This window comes from Gracilinanus agilis, chromosome 4 (assembly GCF_016433145.1).
Source record: "Gracilinanus agilis isolate LMUSP501 chromosome 4, AgileGrace, whole genome shotgun sequence".
Taxonomy (NCBI): domain Eukaryota; kingdom Metazoa; phylum Chordata; class Mammalia; order Didelphimorphia; family Didelphidae; genus Gracilinanus; species Gracilinanus agilis.
The window spans coordinates 210199117-210220652 of NC_058133.1; the positions used below are offsets into that span (position 1 = coordinate 210199117).

General features: G+C 40.9%; 2 protein-coding genes across 2 annotated transcripts in view; one reads left to right on the forward strand and one right to left on the reverse strand.

The window, feature by feature from the left end:
• TMEM104 (transmembrane protein 104) overlaps nucleotides 1-13109 on the reverse strand; it is a 93710-nt gene extending 80601 nt beyond the window's left edge. Inside the window, exons 1-5 of the mRNA XM_044672360.1 lie at nucleotides 12964-13109; nucleotides 12078-12200; nucleotides 10128-10249; nucleotides 1085-1166; nucleotides 279-375 (exon numbers count right to left, since the gene is read on the reverse strand). Coding sequence (XP_044528295.1) covers nucleotides 279-375; nucleotides 1085-1166; nucleotides 10128-10249; nucleotides 12078-12122 — 346 coding nt within the window. The 5' untranslated portion in view covers nucleotides 12123-12200; nucleotides 12964-13109. The remainder of the gene's footprint in view (nucleotides 1-278; nucleotides 376-1084; nucleotides 1167-10127; nucleotides 10250-12077; nucleotides 12201-12963) is intronic.
• A 1179-nt stretch (nucleotides 13110-14288) lies between these two features.
• NAT9 (N-acetyltransferase 9 (putative)) lies at nucleotides 14289-21509 on the forward strand. The gene is made up of 7 exons (XM_044672935.1): nucleotides 14289-14706; nucleotides 16445-16554; nucleotides 17047-17190; nucleotides 17797-17856; nucleotides 18150-18244; nucleotides 18362-18483; nucleotides 20451-21509. The coding sequence occupies exons 1-7, from the start codon at nucleotides 14630-14632 to the stop codon at nucleotides 20572-20574; spliced, it is 732 nt and encodes a 243-aa protein (XP_044528870.1). The 5' UTR covers nucleotides 14289-14629; the 3' UTR covers nucleotides 20575-21509.
• The last annotated feature ends 27 nt before the right edge of the window (nucleotides 21510-21536 follow it).

Below are 21536 nucleotides of genomic sequence, written 5' to 3' on the forward strand. Positions count from 1 at the left end.
AATGTGGAAGGTGTTTCTAATGGGGAATAAATGCCCATGGTCATACAGTAAAGGAACAGGAAGAAGGGTGACCTCAGGCTGATCTAAACCAAATAACAAAGAGATATGAGCTACTTTTGCTTTCTAGATGTATCATTAGCACTTGTCATAGAATAAGAGGCAAATTAGCATCTTCTCAAAAGACAGAAAGAAACTTATCGCACACCACATGATAGGAACTAGAACTCTAAATACACTAATGGAAGAAATAAAGGCATGCCCACAACCCAGAGACTTACGCACAGACAAGATGGGCTGTTTCTCTGATCGATCATAGTTTTCCTGGATAAGAACATCATTATCAGAAGCTGAAGACGAGTCATCATCATCTTCCTCCTAGGCATAAGGGGATAGGGAGGAAATGAGAGAAGATCCAAGGAGGAAAAAATCCTCCTAAGGGTCTACCTATTGACCTACTGTCTGCTTATGAAGAGAGGAAGGAAGTAGGAAGGATCACTTCAATTACATGAGTTATCTCAATTCTTCTACACCAAAGAGAAAGTTATGGTTAAATAGATGTCAAGGAGCATGTATAGTATAGCTCCCCACGAAAGGAGTTTCAGATAACAAGAATAACAGCAACTAACATGTGTACAGCCCTTTATATATATTATCTCATTTGAGCCTTTTCCTAACATTGTGAGATATGATCTATTCCCTTTATACAGAGAAAGAAACTAGGGCTCAAAAAAGTTAAGGGATTTGCCCATGGTCATACAGTTAACAAGAATCAGGGGCACAGTATGAACCTAGATCTTCCTGACTCGATCTACTATCCATTATGCCACACTATCTCCTATAACTTCAGATTCTATGTTCCTGCAAATTGATAATTGAACCCACAAAGAGGTGAAGTGATAGAGACAGAGGCAGAGCCTCAAAGCTACTTTAGATAAACCACTCTTCTCCAGATGCATACACACCTGTGTTAAGCTTAACTTTGGGACTTGGCTCTACAAGTAGTATAAGAACCCTTCATACTTTACCTGGGAGAAAAGTGACAACTGGCTCATAATGACACATCTGCTTGAAGAACAATGTATACCTTATGGCTTTCCATCCTCTTCCAACGGAGCTGAGCATTGGCTGCTGCCATGGATTCCATTACAAAAGTTGTGGTCATGTAGCTAGAAGGGAAATCAAATGGTTAAGTGCCAACAACCAATAGAATGGAGAATGGGAGTAGCAGTGCAGAAAGTAAAATTACTTTAAGTGTTATTTAAGTCAATCAGCCTAAAGTTCCTCCTTTTTTTAGGAGCCCTATTCTTAATTATCTTTCTGTAGAATACAGCTGTCAGACCTGAGGAAAAGATCTATTATTGTTTAAATGTCAATATTTACATTTAATGTATACTCCCAGTGGGCTGAAGAAGAAATAAAGCAAGACAAGAAGATTGCTGAGGAGGAAGAACCCATGTCTGGAAAAGAAGCCACAGCTGGGACAACTCAGTTATCCATAAGAGCAAAGGGTGCCTGGGAGAAAACAAGGTGGCTAAGCCATAAAAGGTCCTTCAGCTTCTGGAAAGGATAGAAGCGGCTCTCATTTTTCCTAATAAGGAAAAGGACAGGTAATCAACTCTCACCAATGGAAGGAAAATGACACGGATAATAATTGAAAATATTTTGTTGTGTTTTTTAATCCTCATCTTAATTTTTTTTTTAAGTAACAGCTATCTTCCTAGCCAATATCATTAATGTTAAAATGAGCAAATATTCCTATCAGATACATTAAAAGAAAGGTTGCTAGATTCAGGAGTGTTCTGAAAACCAGACTGTGATGAAAAATTTGCCATGGGGGAAAAGATATTGTAGGTGTCTTTTTGTTGGAGGGAAGGAGGAAGGGGCACATTCTTAAAAGGACAAGAAATCAGGAACAAAAAAAAACAAACATAAAAAAAAAAGATCCAGAGCTGGAAGAGAAGTGAGAGATCACTTAGTCCAAACCCTTTTGGTTTTATAGATGAGGAAACTTAGGTCCATGGAAGTTAAGTGACTTGTTCAAGGTCACACAGATACAAATGGGATTTGAACCCAGGTCTCCCTAGCTCAAACACCACGATTATTTCCAGTATTTGCTGACGCAGAGAACAGGAAAAGGGACAAGAGGACTGCTTTCTTTACAGAAACTTCTGTGGTATGATCTAGCCCCTTGTTAGGAAATAACAAAATAGAAATAATCTGGCACTGAATATTCAGTAAACAGTATTCAAAAATACTATTTTATTCAATAACATTAAACCGTGCTGCCTGTTTAGATACCTTGCTGATGCAGCAGCTTTCAGTGGATACTGATATGAAGGAGAAAGACTGACTTTTCAGCTAAGTAGCTTTGGAATCAGGCCAAAGAATAGGAAAAGACATGCTCAGTCTCCCAAAGGTTAAATGAATAACATCATCTCTTTGGGTAATCAGCTCAGAAGCAACCAGAGCCTAGAATTGCCACTTTAAATCTACTACACTCCATTCCCTGGATTGGTTTCTGAAAAGGAACCCTTGTTGAAAGCAATTACCTGCTTCAGAGTGATCATTTGAAGAGATTAAATTTTGTTCCCTCTTTTTAAATTAAAAAATAACTCTGCCAAAAATAACTCAGACAAAGGTCTAATTATTCAAATATACAAGGAGCTAAATCAATTGTACAAAAAAATCAAACCATTCTCCAGTCGATAAATGTGGCAAGGGACATGAATAGGCAATTTTCAGATAAAGAAATCAAAACTATCAATAAGCACATTAAAAAGTGTTCTAAATCTCTTATAATTAGAGAAATGTAAATCAAAACAACTCTGAGGTATCAGCTCACACCCAGTAGATTGGCTAAAATGACAGTAGGGGAGAGTAATGAATGTTGGAGGGGATGTGGCAAAATTGGGACATTAGTGCATTGCTGGTGGAGTTGTGAATTGATCCAACCATTCTGGATGGCAATTTGGAACTATGCCCAAAGAGCATTAAAAGAATGCCTGCCCTTTGATCCAGCCATACCATTGCTGGGTTTGTACCCCAAAGAGATCATAGGGAAAAAGACATGTACAAAAATATAGCTGCACTCTTTGTGGTGGCAAAAAACTGGAAAATGAGGGGATGCTCATCAATTGGGGAATGGCTGAACAAATTGTGGTATATGCTGGTGATGGAATACTATTATTCTCAAAGGAATAATAAACTGGAGGAATTCCATGTGAACTGGAAAGACCTCCAGGAATTGATGCAGAGCGAAAGGAGCAGAGCCAGAAGAACACTGTACACAGAGACCAATACACTGTGGTAAAATAGAATGTAATGGACTTCTCTACTAGCAGCAATGCAATGACCCAGGACAATTCTGAGGGATTTATGGAAAAGAACGCTACCCACATTCAGAGGAAGAACTACAGGAGTGCAAACACATAAAAAAACAACTGCTTGAACACATATGGGTTGATGTGGACACAATTTGGATGTAGACTCTTAATGACCATCCTAGAACAATTATCAATAATATGGAAATAGGTCTTGATCGATGACACATGAAGAAACCAGTGGAAATGAGCGTCAGCTACTGGGGGTAGGGGGATGGAGGGAGAGAGAGCAAGAACATGAATCATGGAACCATAGAAAAAATTTTTCTAAAAAATAAAAACTTAGAAAAAATAAATAAAATAAAATAAATTTCATTTAAAATAAATTATTTCCCAGTGCTCCAGAAATACAATTTGTTGGTCAGATTCAAACATGAATTATGCAAGATGATGGAATAGCACTCCTTATTTGGAGGCTACTACTATCTCTCCAGCCCTCGTGGTCCCCCCACCTCCCCAACATTTTTCCATTCAAAGAACAAGTTTCATTAAAAGTTTTATAAAGGGTAAGGGGGAACTCATATCACTGTCACACTGGGATAACAACTCCAAGGCCTCTTGACTCCTAAGGTACTCAACACCTAAAATAGGGACAGGTCCTGAAGTTGGTCCAAAAACAAAACTATTCAAAATAAAATCTAAAGTTCCTTCTTTGTCTGAATCTCCTCTCTTTACCCTGTTGTTAGTATCCTGAACTCTGACCAAACTAACCAATACTTGTTTCACAAATTTCATTTTGCCCTCACACCTTCATGCTTTTATATATGTCAACTATGAGATACAAAATAAATTCCCTTTAAGGCACAGCTCAGGCGTAACACCCTCTTTGTAACATTCCCTGATCCTTCCTTGGCAATAAGTGATCCCCATATCTCCTCAATTTGCTTATGTGATTCAGATCTTTTCGATATAATTCTACTTAGTATTATAACTACTTGTGTACATATTTCCTCCTTTTCTAACTTCACTATAAGTTCTTTGAAGATAGGACCTCTGTCATATTATTGTCTATTTCCAATACCCAGTTTACAGTAGTGTTTAAGAAACGTTCAACCTGAATTACTGATAAATGAACTATTTTATTTTTTTATTCTGTTTTTTTTTTAACCCTTAACTTCTGTGTATTGGCTCCTTGGTGGAAGAGTGGTAAGGGTGGGCAATGGGGATCAAGTAACTTGCCCAGGGTCACACAGCTGGGAAGTGTCTGAGGCAAATGAACTGTTTTATAACATCTGCTTAAGGTCTTTTATCTACAACTATCAAACTATGATTTAAGTGTCCAACTTTTTCTCCTTTATCAGACTCCCAAGAGATCCCTGGGGCATTCTTCTAAATTCTTAAAAAAAGAGGAAAAGACAGCAGTGAAGCAAGAATGCCCATTATTACCACTATTATTTAACACTATACTAGAAATGTAAGCTTTAGCAATAATCGAAGAAAAGGAAATTGAAGGAGTTATAACAGGTAATGAGGAAACTAAACTATCACTCTTTGCAGATGATATGATGCTATACACAGAGAATCCCAGAGAATCTACTAAAAAACCAGTTAAGATAATAACTTTTTAGCAAAGTTGCAAGAAACAAACCCACATACATATATCATTAGAATTCCTATATATTTCCGAAAAGTCCAATAGCAAGAGTTAGAAAGAAAAATTCCATTTAAAATCATGCTAGATAATATAAAATACTTGGTAATTTATTTGCCAAGACCAACACAAGAATTATAAGAACACAATTATAAAACATTTTTCACTTAAATAAAGTTATATCTAAACAATTGGAAAAACATTAATTGCTCAAGGGCAGGCAGAGCTAAGATATTAAAAAGGCTGGATCTTACCTGAATTATTTATTCAGTGCCATACTTATCAAACTACCAAAAAAATATTTTATAGAACTAAAAAAAAATAATAAAATTCATCTAAAAGAACAAAAAATAAAAAATACCAAGGAAATTATTGAAAAAAAATGTGAAGGATGGTGGCAAAGTACTACCAAATCTTAAATACCACTACTGGGTCTGAATCCCAAAGAGATTTTTAAAAATGGGAAAGCTGCCCAAAGGGCTTTAAAAGACTGCCTGCCCTTTGATCCAGCCATACCACTGCTGGGTTTATACTCCAAAGAGATAATAAGGAAAAAGATTTGTACAAAAAGATTTATAGCCACACTCTTTGTGGTGGCAAAAATTTGGAAAATGAGGGGATGCCCCTTGATTCAGGAATGGCTAAACAAATTATGATATCTGTTGGCGATGGAATACCATTGTGCTATAAGGAATTGGATGAATTCCATGTGAACTGGAATGACCTCCAGGAATTGACAGAGTGAAAGGAGCAGAACCAGAAGAACTTTATACATAGGGACAGACACACTGTGGCACAATCTATTGTAATGGACTTCTCTACTAGCAGCAATGCAATGATCCAAGACATTTCTGAGGGACTTATGAGAAAGAACACTATCCACACCCAAAGAACTGTGGGAGTAGAAACACAGAAGAAAAAAATCTGCATGGATCGATGGAGATATGACTGGGGATGATGACTCTAAACAATTACTCTAGTGCAAATATCAATAATATGGAAGTAGGTCCTGATCAATGACACATGTAAAACCCAGGGGAATTGGGAGTTGGCTACACGAAGGAGGTGGGAAGAGGGGAGAGAAAGAACATGAATCATGTAACCATGGAAAATCTTTCTTAATTAATCAATTAAATAAACTCTAAAACAAATAAATAAATGGAAATAAAGAGGAGAAAGAACCTACTTATACAAAAATATTTATACCTACTCTTTTTTTTGTGGTAAAAATTGGAAACTGAAGGGATGTCCATCAATTGGGAAATGGCTGAACAAATTGTGGTATATGTTGGTGATGGAATTCTAGTGTGGTATAAGGAACAATGAACAGGATGATTTCAGAAAGAACTGGAAAGACCTACATGAACTGATGCAGAGTGAAATAAGCAGAACTGGGAGAATATTGTATACAGTAACAGCAATACTATGGAATGATCAGCTGTGATACTTAGCTACTCTTAGCAATACAATGATCCAGGACAATTCTGAGGTATTTATGACAAAGAATACTATCCACTTCCAGAGAAAGAACCACTGGAGTTGGAATGCAGATGAAAGCATACAATTTTTCACTTGTTTATTTGAGTTTTTGTGTGGAAGTTTTTATTTTATATGATTATTCACTTACAAAAATAAACAATATGGAAATGTTTTGCATGACAGTATATGTATAAACCAGATCGAATTGCTTGTCAACTACAAGGAGAGGAGGGAAAGGAGGAAGGGAGACAATTTGGATTGTATAACTTCGGAAAACTTATGTGGAAATTTGTCATGACATGTAATTGGTTAAAAAAATAAACAAATTACCAAAAAAAGGGAAAAGAATAGAGAACAATTCAATCTCATGACAATTTCTGAGCACTACCTTCCAATATGAATGGGGTCTTTTACCTAATAGAATAACTTTCTTGATTGCTCTACAGCCTTTAAAATTACTCTTCTCTTTGATGATACTCTCTCTAATTCTCTCTAGGGTTTTAATGCACTACTTTCTCCTGTTTCTTTTCCTATCTCTCTAAAGGCCTCTTCTCTCTCTCTCCTCTGCTGGATCAGGAAGTTGGGTGTTAACCAATTAGATAGAATTCTGAGCCTGTACTATGGAAGATCTGAATTCAAATCCAGCCCTAGACACTTATTAGCTATGTGACCTGGGCAAGTCACTTAACTTCTTACCAGCCTCAGGTTCAAGTGTAAAATAGGAATAATAATAACATAAGATAATATTTATTTATTTATTTATTCATTTAGCATAGTACCTGGCACATGGTAGGCCCTTAATAATGTTTCCTCTCCCTCTACACTTTCACTGACTGTAAGTGTTCCCCCCAGAGTTATCCTGGGCCCTTTACTCTTCTTCCATTTCATTTGGTGAGCTCATCAGCAACTATGAATTAAATTATCCTCTTTGCTGATGATTCTCAGATCTATTTTTCCAATCCTAATCTCTTTGCTATCCTTTAGTCTCACATCTCCAACTCCCTATTAGACATCTTAAATTCAACATGTCCAAAACTGAAATCACTTTTTCTCCTTCCTCTTCTGAGCTTATTTACTACTGTCCAAGACACCACCATCTCCTAATCATGAAGGCTTAAAACCTAGGTGTCATCCTCAAATCCTCACTCTATCTTACCCCAAAGCCTTGTTGATTTTATCTTTGGACATCTCTTATATATACACTTTTCTTTCTTCCAACTCTACCACCACCCTAGTGTAAATGTTCATCACCTCATGCCTGGACTATTACAATAGCCCTTATTTGGTCTCTCTAGAGCAGGGGTCGGCAACCTTTTTGGCCTTGAGAGCCATAAAAGCCACATTTTTTAAAATGTAATTTTGTGAGAGCCGTACAGTGCTCACAGTGCGCGCTCCTGTAACAGTGCCTGAAAAAAAATTGACTTTATGTCTCCTGCAGAAAGAGCCATACGTTGCCAACCCCTGCTCTAGATTCAAGTCCAGCTACCATGTCACATCCCTTCCTCACCACTCAATAAAATTCTGGGGCTCCCTATCACCCCAGGATCAAATACATGATTCTGTTTGATTTTGAAAGGCTTTCTACCCTTCCAGTCTTACACCTTCCTCTTCTCCACATATGCTATGATTCAGTGCCATTGGCTTTTTTGCTGTTCCTTGCACAAAACATTCCATATATCCAGACTCTGTGCATTTTCACTGATTATCCCCCATGATCAGCATGCTCTTCTGCTTCATCCTTGTACCCTGGCTTCCATGAAGTGTCAGCTAAAATTCTGTCTTCTGTAAATGGACTTTCCAAGATTCTATCGCTAAGGCTATACACTGATAACTATTCTGAAGTCCCAAGTGGTGGAAAAGAGGAGCCATATGGCTGCTAGAGCCCAATCCCAATATGTTTTCCATGGAACCCATGTGTTCCATGCAACATGAATATATCATCCATCACAAGACTACAATTTCAAAGGTTTCTAGTCATAAAAGGTTATCTACACATAACCAAAGAATGCCTGCCTACAAAATCCTCCAGTACACTTATCCTTCACAAGGTAAACCTTTTTAGTTCTAAATGATTCAAATTGTTAAGATTTTTTTAAAAACTGTACTGAGGCAAAGTCTATCTTCCTATAACTTCTGCTGACAGTAACTTCTTCAGCCAAGCACAACAGGTCTTTCTTTTGGATAACAGCCCTTCAAATATTTGAAAATTGTTACCATGTTACCTTTAAAGTCTTCTCTTCTTTAGGCTAAATATTCCCACATTCTTCAATGGATCCTTTGATACCATAATTTTGAGGACTCTCACCATAATTCCCACCACTGGGCAAACTCCAGTTTGTTAAAATTTTTTGTAAAAGGTGAAGTTCTGGACTAACCTCTAGATAGACACAATACTCTAGGGTAAGGGGAGAAGGGCACGAGTCACCTCTTCACTCTGTGGGATACACTTCTTTTAAGGCAGTCTAAGACTACATTAGCTCAATGACTACATCATCACATTGTTGATTCATACTGAGCTTATATTTTAAGAAAATTTAAGAAAAAGAAAATTACTCAGCAAAGAGGCACTTGAGCCAATTCAGAGTATAGCAAAGCAGAGGCATTCCCTCTATATTCCCTCCCCCATCTCAGTTTTAACTACCACTTAGGTTTGCAAGAGGGAAAGATCCAGAGGCAAAGTGAAACCTGAGACAAAAGCCACCACTCATCCTTGAGAGCCAACCACCACCCACTACTTCCTGTTCTTCTCTATTTCCCCAATATATAAGCTATAAGGTTAAAGTTAAGGAAGAAAGAGGAATTAAAGTTGTAAACTTCACCTTGTGATATATTCCTACAACTATCCATTCTTTTGACATTCATAATTCTGCCACAATTTCTTCCTGCCTTGCCTCAATACTGCTAAATAGCCCATGGCTTTCTTTGATTGTAGGCTTATGCATTTATAATTTTTTAATCTATGTTTTTTATTTTTTAAAACCTTACTCTCTGTCTTAGAACCAATATTAAGTATTGATTCCAAGGCAGAAGAGCAGTAAAGGCCAGGCAATTGGGGTGAAGGGACTTGTTGCTGGTCATATAGCTAAGAAGTGTCAGGCCAGATTTGACTCCAAGTCTGGCCTTCTATCTACTATTCTATCCAGCTGCCCTTTATCAAAGTATTTTAAGCCCTAATATGTTCCTTGGTCACCTTAACTTGGGAAAGGTTGTCCTGAGGATTAACGGATAGCATTTGTTTTGGCATGAATCACAGTAAGGTTAATTTTTGATTATGTATTTATCTGGAAAAGATTGAAAGCAAATGATACATCTCATGCTGACATCCCCATCACTGCAAGTGCTCCCAGTGCTTTTTCCCACATTGTCAAATAGCATCTTCTCAAGAGATGAAGAGACTTTAATATAAGCCTAAAAATAAAAAGTTGGAGGAATTGTAGATCTGGTAGTAGGAAAAAACAACATGAAGCTTAACATTCATCATATCTGCACCCCTTGCTCTTAGTACATATAACTAAAATCTGATTATATATACTTTGACTTAGACACATTAGAGGTCATGTCTTCCCCAAAATTTCTAGTACAGCAATTCAAGGTAACCTGTGTGTACCATGCAACTTTTAGCTTCGTAGTTAAAACACACTCAGAATCATAAGGACATACATTTAGCCACATCTTACCTCATAAAGCCTAGGAAGAGGAGAAGAACTAGGCTAACAAGCCAACCAGCAGTGGCAAAAGCCTTGGGCATAGTGAGGGCACCAGTGCCCACAATCAGGTTGAACATGTACACCAGTCCAACCTGTAATAGCAGAAAAATGGCATTAAGGTCATGGTGTTGATTCTCACATGCAATGGCTCCAAGGGTGGAGAAGAACAAATCTCTAAAACTGCTGCAAAGTCTGTGTAGAAGGAATTTGTCCTGAAACCAGAGTCCTCCAGGAAACTTGCACTACATTCAGTCAGGAAGTCCTATCTTTTTTTTTTCCCCCAAATGTTCCTCATAACCACACTTTCCTTTTTACTATGATTACTATAACCAGGGTAGCTAAGTGACTCAGTGGATAGAGAGTCAGGGCTAGAGACAGGAAGTCCTGGGTTTAAATCTGACCTCAGATATTTCCTAGCTGTGTGACCCTGGGCAAGTCACTTAAACCCAATTTCCTAGCCCTTACAGCTCTTCTGCCTTGGAACTGATACTTAGTATCAATTCTAAGATCAAAGGTAAGGGTTTAAAAAAAAAACAAATGAACTACTATAACCCTGGTCTAAATTCTAATCAGCTCATGCCTGGATTACTCTATCAGTCTACTTGCCTCCAGTTTCTTCCCTACTCCAATTTATTCTATTACAAGTGTTGCCAAATTTGCTTCCTTCCTCTCTTTTCTTGGAATACTGATTATGTAAAGTTTTACTTGTGAATGAGCACTCCCCAGGGGCTATTCACCAACTACACAGACATTATGAGATTCATAATTAAACCCAGCCTAAGGAAGGCCATTTTCAGTATTCTGAAAAAGAAACATTTCATCATTTCTTCCCTTTATGGAATATTTTCTTTGTCAAACAACTGGCTTTTCCTTTTTCCAGTAAACTCTAAGGGCAATAAATTGAAATTGAGCTTCTAGAATGTCATTCATAGTTGCAAATGTTCAAGGTCCTTGCTTGATGAATACCCAAACGAACTCATGAAAATGCTAACAATTGTATTTCAATGGTAAATAAATCACATTTTCGCCCAAAGCTAACACAACAGAAACTCTGGGCAGAGTTGAAAAACAAGGCATAGAATAGGGCACTCTACAATGGGTTAAAATCACAAGAGTATCCAGAAAGAAGACCTTACCACCTTCCAAGAAAACCCATTCTACATTTATCTAGGTGACAATGTGAATTTATCACCAAGATGATTCTGGGTAAATAACTTATTCAGCTAGTTAAAAGGGTTGGCCTGGAAATGTAATCACAACCACCCAGAGCAAATAAACTTAATATCTTGGAAAGAATTAACATAAGCATTAGTCAGTCCATTGGAAGTGCCAGTTCTATCAATGCCACCTAAAACTTAAACCCTCTATATGTGCCCCAGGGCCTCTTATACCATCTAAGGCAAAGGTTGTACAGATTCAGTTTACTACAGACCTAAGTCTGTAAGGCTGAAAAAGACCAAGAGATAAGCAAAATGCTTGTCAGTTACTAAAAATCTTAACATACATTTTGTCAAGGGCTGGTATATATGGTATTATCATATACAACATTGTCAAATCCTATCTATTATTCCTACTATTAGACAAGGATAAATAAAATTCATTAACTCCTAAGGGGACAGGACACACAGAAACACTCTACGATTATAATCTGACTGAAAGAGAAACACAAGATACTGCAAATATATCAAAACCACCTGATTGCATAGAAGTCACACAAGTTCCCAGCTTTTACTCCACACATAGTAGATGCACAATAAATATGTTAAATTGAAGTAATAAGTTATTCTTCTTTCTTTCCCTAGAGGCTATCCACTTCAGTAGCCAATATGCTTAGTCCACTTCCTGAGGGACCATGAGTCTAGGTTGTTTAGAGGTAGATATTTTCCAAGGCAACTCAAATGTCCTAAAAATAATACTTACATAGGGAGAATAAAGGTCCCCAGTTTCTGTGATTCCACCAGCCATGTTTAAGATGGGTAGAAAAGTTCTTGAAGCTCAGGCTATGGAGTTGGGATTCTTTCTTTGAGGTGGCATCAACTGCTGCTGTCATCATCAAAACAAAAAAGGACTAGATGATTTCTTGTAGTATTCAGCAAGAGGAACTCCAGACTCCCTTCCCCTTACTCCCATTCCCCTTTGGCCCACAGATAGTCACCCTGGGTAGGATCATTCTGTCTGTACTGATAATTACTATGAGGGCTACTTGACGGCTGGCTCTTTATCCACTAGGTTATGCTACTTAAGGCATTATTCACAGTATGTGTAATACAAGTAAATGTGTATCAATGTTATATATGTTATAGATATGTAGTTACATTATATATCATCAGTTGGTAAGCATTTACTTAGTATCTTCTACACTCCTGGTATCTCTGCTAAGCCCTGGAGATAGAAAAAGTGGCAAAAGTCAACCCCTTGCCCTCAAGAATCTATGGGGAGAATCTATGCCTTACAATCTATGGGGAGGAGGGGAGGGACAACTTGTAAACAAATAAGTATATAGAAATTTCTCATTTTTCCTGTCCTCTACCCAGTTCACAAGACAAAGATTTCACCAATGTGGTGGACTCCCTGGGTGGGAACTCTCTTCAGCAACACAGGATCACTCTAGTCTCTGACTTAGCAGAGAAGTCCTAAAGTGGCAACGAGACAACCGCCCAGGACCATGTGGCCAGTGTCAGCTGCACCCAGGTCTTACTGCCTGCAAGCCCACCATGCCACGCTGCAAACAACATGTGCTCAATCCAAGCCACAGATCCTACGATGCTCCCCAGCTTCGGCCCGGTCCCGCCGAGCCTCCCCTTACACCAAATGCTCGCGTCCAGGTCTCTGTTCCTCGTTGCTCCGGCTCCAGCTCCCACATTCCCAGCGGGCCGCGGCCTGTGTCTACCCCGCCCCGCTTCTCCTTTCCAGCCTGGGGCTCAAGAGGCAGTTAGTGATGCAGGGGCCGGGTACCAGAGAGCAGTTCCCTCGGCCCCACCTCGCCCTCGCCCCCGCCCCCGCCGCTGACTCCACAGGCCCGGCAGGGTGATCTACCCAGAAGTCGTCTTCCGCACAGAGACTGCGCATAGCGAGACCACCTTTTCCGTACACGTCCAGTCACGGGAGAAGTGGGGAGGAACGGAGGCGAAGCGGGGGTCACGGATTGGCTCCAGCGAAGGAGAGAGGGCGGGACCAGGGCGGAGGCAGAGCGGCGGAAATGCAGTCTGTCCTGGTGTACGCACGTTTGGGATCGTGGCTCGGCTCCGGGAACCGGCTCTGACTAGTGGACCAGAACCTTGACGGTGGGAGCGGGCGCCGGGGTCCGAGGCTGGGGGCGATGGGAAGGCGGCTCGGGGACAGCACCGGAGGCCAGGGGGAGGGATCAGCTTTGGGACGGGGCTTGGCCGCGGCCAATCTGACGAGGTTGGAGCCCCGGGATGGAAAGTCTATTGACCCTGAAGTCTTTGCTGTTTCCGGGACTTGCCTAGAAGACCGACTTGTTCTTCACGTTTTTTGAATAGATTGGACTGGGGGAAAGGTTCTGCCTTTGCCACCACCCAGCTGTGAGTCTTCGGACAAGTCGGATTTAACCTCTGGGCCTCAGTTTGCTCACTTATTAAATGGACTGGGAAATGGAGGCAAAAGTGTAGTGATCCATGCAAATGAGATTGTTACTAATATTGATAATAAAAATATGTATTATTACATGGACACAAAAATGTAAAGCATAAAGTCCCTCATGCAAGCCGTAGGTATAGGTACTGCACTTATAATTTCATTGCTATAGAGCTCTCTCTACAAATGCAGGCGGTACCTTCGGAGCATTTTATCCCAGAATTATTTAAAGTCCTAAGAGGTTGGTCGACTTCCCCAAAGGTCACACAGTGAGTATCAGAGGATACACCAGTGAGTATCAGAGGAGGAACCTGAACCTAAGAGAACCTCTCTATCCATAGTCCATGCTACCTCTCATGCAAATAAAGCCTTATTCAGATTCTGGGGAATATGTGGCAATGTTAACTATAGTCAGTCAATCAGTAAGCATTTATTAGCCGCTTACTACATGCCAAGCACCTTGCTAAACTCAGGGGATACAAAAAGAGGCAAAAGACACTCCAGGAGCTTATAGTCTAATGGGAGAGACAACATTTCAATTCAGTAAACTTTATTAAGCTCCTGCTATGTGCTAAGCACTGTGGAAAAGACAGCCCTTGTCCACAAGGAACTTACAATTTAATAGGATAGACAATATGCAAGTAAGTATATACAAAGCAAGCTATATACAGGATAAGTGGGAAATAATTAATAGGGAAAGCAATGAAATTAAGAGAGATTTAGGGATGGTGATAATATTAATAAACCAGTCTGGGGGTTGTTTGACTTTCAGGATGTTGGCCACATAAAGAAAGGGCTGGAAGGGGAGCAATTTTACCAAGAGGAAATCCCTTGAGGATCTTGTATTTGCCTGATTGCATCTTTTTGGTGTAACCATGAGGGTGAATCAAAACACAATGCTGCTGGGACAGAAGGTGATCCTGGTACCCTACACCAGGGAGCATGTACCCAGGTAATACCCCCTCCTACTGTCTGTGAGTTGTAACCATTATCACCCACATAATATAATGTCAAGTCAACAAAAATTTATTAAACATTTAATTGGGGGGAAAAAAGCAAAAAGAGCCCCTAAACTCCCAAATATTTATTAAATGCCTATTGTATGTTGGACACAGTACTAAGTGCTAGAATTACGAAGAAAGATAAACAGTCCAGGCTCTCAAAGAGTTCACAGTCTAATGTTATAATATAATGTACATATTGATATGTAGGGATTATTTTAGATTCTGTACCTTTCTGGCGACCATACCTTAAATATCTAGTCTCCCCTCTTACACCTTCAAAACATAACTCAGCTCTTTATATAGAACTAGGTCTTAACTGATTCCCTCAGACTCCCTCTTAAAACTAATTCATATGTACTTTGAATTTATTTATCTGTGGTTATGTTGGATTTCCCTCAACCCCCTTTCTTAGACACACCACTGCCCAGCAGAATGTAAAGTTCCTTGACAACAGGGACTTTCATTTCTCTCTCTTTTGTCTTCATATACCCATTTCCTAGCATAGTGTCTTGTAATAGGAACTTAGTAAATATTTGAGGAATAGAATTGAGTACCCCAGAACTAACCCTGAACTTCAAGAATGTAGAGAACTTAAAGGAACAAAAGAAAAGCCTCATTCTTTTTTTTCTGAAATGGACATTGGTCACATGAAATAATTTTTTAAAGGGAACTACAAAAGGAAACCACATGTGAGGTGGAAGACCCACTTGTGACCCCACGAGTAAGTACTTCCTTCCCTATTAACACACTTGATTTCATTTTTCACTCTCAGGCCTTTTAGAAGGTGTTTTACACAAAACTTAGATAAATTTCCTTGAAAGTCATCCACATTATTGGATGACTTTAGAGCATTTTAGAAGACTGAATCAGCATTTTCATCCTGGAAAATGTAAGCCCCTTAAGGGAAGGGGCTATCTTATTTAGTCTTTGCATCTCTAGTACAATTGAATTGAATTGCAGTGAGTATTTGGAGTGACTTCCCCCACCACTGATGAAATGGTGGATTTTTCGATGTGTGACAAAGGAGAAAAAAGAACTTGCCCTCTCATTCCTGATTGTCAGTAATGTTTTGTTGGTGTCAGTGATAAAGCTCACTTCCCGAAATCCTGACCTCAACCTGTCTGACGTTCCTGACACTTACATTAACATTAGATTAATTTTAAAAGCCAGTACAGTTTCTGACTGCAGAATTTATTCCCTTAAGGGAGCAACTGGTGGATTGTGAAAACCTGCATTGCTTGTACTTCTCCAGTAAGGGATTAGGAGCAGATATGAACCAAACCATTGGAAAGAGTTGGTTGTGGCCTAACTTCATGGACACTTGCCCAGTGACTTTGAAAAGGTCAACTTACCATGCTTTACTTTCATTCAGGAATTTCTGGAATGTTTGTACCTTAGGCCGACCCTCTCATAATTTCTTCTAAGAGACAGGAAGGTAGACTGAGCTGATCCTTTTGTATGACCTCCTAGGACTGGCCTAACCTCACTGGCTAGTGCCCTTCGTCTTATCCTTTGTGGGTAGCTCAGAGCCCTTCCATTGGTCCTTTTCCTAACCCCTTGACAAACAACTTTATGTAATGTAATGCTCTTTGAGCATTCTTACCACCTACAACTCCCACAGAGTTCCTGGCATAGCCATTGGCCCAGGTTACCTCATTTCTTAAATTTTGCTTAATTTTTCCTCAGATATCATGAGTGGATGAAGTCAGAGGAGCTGCAGCGGCTGACAGCCTCAGAGCCTCTCACTCTGGAGCAGGAGTATGCAATGCAGCACAGCTGGCGAGAAGATACTGATAGTGAGGCATTGAGGGCAGGGGTGTGGAGAGACTTATGGGAAGCCTGAGTTCCTATGCTGTCATGGTCTTCCTTGGTGGCTCTTTGGGAGTTGTCTATTTACTTCTCCTCAGCATTTTTCTCAATTTGCTCAGATATTACAGTCTGAAAAAAAGTGGAAGGGGATTCTTTTGAGCTTGACTCTTTCAGGTAGGAGGCAGTGAGTCTAGGAATGGTTTAGAGACAGCAAATCTGCTTTCTTCAGACCCCAAATCTAAGCACATATCTTCATCAGCTAGCATGACTGTGCTTTCTTCTCCAAACCTGCTGAACATGACTATATTTGGAGAATGCCTGGGTTTTTCATGCCACTAACAAGCTTAAGGTTTATCTGAAAGAGGCTCTGGGCCTTACTGTCTCCAGAGGCTAGGAGAACATTGCTATCTTTGGGGAGAGAGTGGGAAGATACATTTTGGAGATCTGGTTTACAAGTCAAAACCTCATCTGTCCACCAGAATGTACCTTCATTGTACTGGATGCAGAGAAATGGCAGGCACATCGAGATTCAGCTGAAGAAAACTGCATGGTGGGAGATGTGAACCTGTTTCTTGCTGACTTACAGGATCCAACTTTGGGGGAGATTGAAGTCATGATTGCTGGTATGATTCATCTTGCCTTACTGTTTCCCTTGTTTTTCATCTCCTAACATTGCCCTAATCTCTTCTTCTTGGTCCCCAGTCTTTGAAGCCAATTGGGTCCTTAATTATCCTGGAGAGCTTTGGGCTGAGACTCAGGTAGCTGGCTGGGTCCAGGGTGGCTATTGGCATATAGACAATATACCATTGTCTATTTCTAGGAGACGTTCACCTAAACAGTGGTGGCCCTTCAAAGTGTCTTGACACCTTAATCTCAACTTTTGTTGCCTTCCCTTCTTCATGAGATAATAGAATTATAAGGGAATTCCCATATAGTCCAACCCCATTATTTTATAGATAAGAGAAATTGAGCCTTAGAGCAATGATATGATTTGTCTAAGCTCTCCTTGGTAATCACTCACAGGAATAGGATCTAAATCTGTTTTCTGATGCCACTGCCACCCTGTCTAAAGTGCCAGAGCTCTTCTTGCTTTTATGGATCAGGACTTTGGATCAGGAATAGACATTCTGAAGGCTTCCCCAGAACCAGGAAGTCAGGAGCCTTTCCCCCTACTTCTCAAATCCAGCATCTCCCAAAAGAATCACTCCCATCTCTCCTGTTTCCTGCAGAGCCCAGCTATCGAAGAAAGGGGTTTGGCACAGAGGCAGTTCTGATGATGATGGCTTATGGTAAGGATGAAGGACCCAGTCAGTGGAGCTGTGTATTTGGGGGGTGGTGGAGGGGATGGAGTGGGGTGGTGTAAATATTTGGTCTAGGATGAAGAAGTGTTGACTTAGATTTAGACCTAGCTTTTACACTGCTGGGTCATAAGCTAGTGACTGAATATTCACTGCTTCCCACTGATAAGGTTCCATTGAAGCCTAGGAGAGAGGAGCCAGACCTGAGGAGAAAGGGAAAGGGAATGCTTTTTTTGTTTTGTCATTAAAATGTTTGTTCCTTTTTTTCTGCCATACCTTGGAAGGAGTGACCATGTTAGGTCTCAACAAGTTTGAAGCTAAAATTGGACAAGGCAATGAGCCTAGTATATGCATGTTTAAAAAGCTTCACTTTGAGCAGGTAAGAATATCAGATGGGGAGGGGTTGGAAAGTATGAATATGGGGGTGAGGAGGTGCCAGTGTTAAGTTCAGTGGTTAGAAACTGAATCCTAATTTTCTTTTCCTTTCATCACATAGGTGGCTATAAACAACATCTTTGAAGAGGTGATACTGAGGCTACTGGTGAGTGAGCCAGAGAGGCAGTGGCTTCTGGAACAGACCAGCCATGTAGAAGAGAAGCAGTACAGAGACAGGAGCTGGTAATTGGCAAAGCTGACCATTGATCATCTTCCTGGGAGCCTTACTAGCCTGCCTGGTCTTGTAAGAAAGACTCTTGGGGGAAATCTAAGCTATACACTCCCAGCCTCTCCTACAAGGACTGGGCCTTTACAATCCTACTTTACTCAAAGGCTGGTCAGGAAAACTTATTCTCTCCAGATGTCCTGTAGATCGCTGGACTTCATTGAACTTGGCTTTTGCTGAACTAATGACATAGGATCACAATGAAATCCTTCATGGATCTCTTCTCCCCTGAGGCACAGTGTTAGGAATAGATACTGGCAGAAACCAGATCTAGACCAGAATTCAGAGAAGCCTGAAGAGCTGCCGGAGTTTGGAAAAGAAGGGAGGAACCCAGAGGAATCGTTGGAACTGGCCCTGTGACCTGGACTGAGTCAGAGGACTTTGGGGCTCTCTCTGGTTTCTCTTTGCTCCCAGCCTCATGGCACACTGACCCCTGGCATGTGTGTAGGCCCTGATGTCAAGTTCCAGTCAGTAGCACTGAGGGGAGTTAAGATTACCGCTGCACTAGAACCGAGCTTTCCTGCCTAGAATAGTACTCAAGCCCAACCCTGGCCTTATCTGCTGCTCTCTATACGACCACCAGGGGGCAGTGGAGGAGCAATCCCAGATAGCCTGACCTGAGCGGGGAGTCCAAACAAGATGCTGGAGATAGAAGGGCTCTATAGTGCTCAGAAGTAGGGAAACCATCCCCAGAATGGCTATGGCCTCTTCTGGCCATCCTGAAATACTGGGGGCTGTTCCCAATATATTAAAAAACACAAGCATCTCCTGAGTTTGATTACTTATCCAAAAATGGGAGGCCTTGGAGCATTAATATCTTGACAGGTAGGGGAAGAATAAAAATCCACACCCTCCATCTATTTCAGGCCATCTTTGAACTGAACTCAGTCTCCACCCTACCTCAGCCACTCCACCCCATTCTTGGCTTAGCCAAAGAACCCCCAGGGCACATATTTCTCCCTTATGCTGGTATGTGAAGCTGGGAGGGGCCCTGATCCCATACAGTTCCTGACAGTCTTCACATTTAATAGCCAGAAGTTTTCAAACAGTAGCGATTGGGATTTGGAGCCAAAAGGTTGAAGAGTGGGTTAGGCTTGAATGCCCAACTTCCAGCTTCTAACCCAATTTATGGTCTTGACAGTTTTGCAGACATAGCCAACAGTGCTGCTTTTGAGCCCCTTGGGAGAATTACAATCTTTAAACATAGTTTAGTCTTTGACCTGCCGTTTACTCTTGGGATTTAAGAGCTGGAAAGGCCCTTAAAGATGTTCTAATCAACCCCTATCATCATTTTAAGATGGGGCAATTGACACCCAGGGAGTTCCTTCTCCAAGTTAAATAAAGCGGATTACAGCAGCTAAATACAACTTGTAGAATGCTTCCCCTTTCTCTGCACATTTAGAGAAGGGACTGGGCCAGAGTCAGAGAAGAGCATTGAACCTTCTTTGCTCCTTTTCCCATGAAATGGACCCCAAAGCCAGTTACCACTGTAGATATTACAAGTCCCACCCGAGCATATTCCCAGACTCCAGTAACTTCTCATTTAATAAATAAAACTGGAGGGGGGGGGGCGCCCAACTTCTACAATCTAGGAGACTTCTCACCTCTGCCTTTTTTCAAGGAGAACACGATGCCCTCATCCTTTTAACCTTTCTACTTTTATTGCCCCCAAGCTGCTGCTTTCTGTACAGTATGTGCTGGGGTTAGAGGAACAAATCTTAATAAGAGTAAGGCTCACTGCTACAGCCAGATAAGATAATAATCACTGGAGCTGACTCAGGGTCTCACCATTCCCAGGAATGTAAAACACCAGCAGACCAGGCTGAGATTAAGCCAAATCCTTGCATTCCCACCTACCTCCCCCAGCCTAGGGCTTAGTGCCTCCCCTTTTCCCCTGCCTCATTCCAGACTTCTAATCACCTAGGACTCAGCATTCTTCACTGTGCCAGACCGAAGTTTCAACTGTAGAGGCCCCAAAGGTAAATTTGAGCCGAGTGACTGGTGGTGAGGGGTCTGTACGGGAGTACAAATTTTTGTGCCTGGGATAAGAAAGCTGGGAAGTGGGGGGGTGTGGTGTGGGGGGGAAAGAAGTAAGTCGGGTCTAGGGAACTGGGAGTTTATTGCAATCATGTGGTTATTTCCTGTTTTAGTAATGAGGTGCTAAATTTTTTCTCTTAACTGCTGAAGGATTAAAAGTTTTGTCAGTGACTTTTGCACCCACAGGACAATGCCCTTGCTTTCTCCACCATGGTTACTCCACTGAGGTACATACCCGTTCATATTGACTTGGATTTAGCTTGGACACCAAAGAGCCTATAAACCCGGTTTAGCCCAGCTAAGCGTAGTGCAGAGTTCTGTGAATGAGGGCAGGTATTTCAAGAACCAGATCTACTGTTTACTTTTCTAAACCCATACCTTCTATGGTGAGGCAGAAAAATGATAAGGGTTAGGCAGATGGGTCTAAGGGACATGCCCAGGATCCTTCAGCTAGGTGTCTGAGGGAAGATTTGAACCCAGGACTAACCATCTCCAGATCTGATTCATCTACATTTTCCCCCTTCCATCTTAGGTTGATAAGGCATAGATGATTAGACCTGCAAATAGCCCCTCTAACCTGAACTATTCCCTTCCCTTCCTTTTCTAAAGATGGCCTGGCAGGGCAAGGCTGGATATGGGACAGGGAAGGGATAAGGGAAACCCACTGGAATTTCTATAGGACTTTTCATTGCCAATTAAGACTATGAACTCCTAGAAAACAGGGACTCTTGGGGGTGGGGTAAGAGTGTTCTTCATATCCCAGGTCCTAGCAGTGTCTGGCGTGTGGCAGATACTTAATAAAGGATTGTTGACTGATGACCAGCTCTCAGCTGGGAAGCTGCCAGGTAAGTAGTTCTTCCTCTTACCCAGGAGCCCAAATAATTTTTTTTAAAACCTTAACTTCTGTGTATTGGCTCCTAGGTGGAAGAGTGATAAGGGTGGGCAATGGGGGTCAAGTGACTTGCCCAGGGAC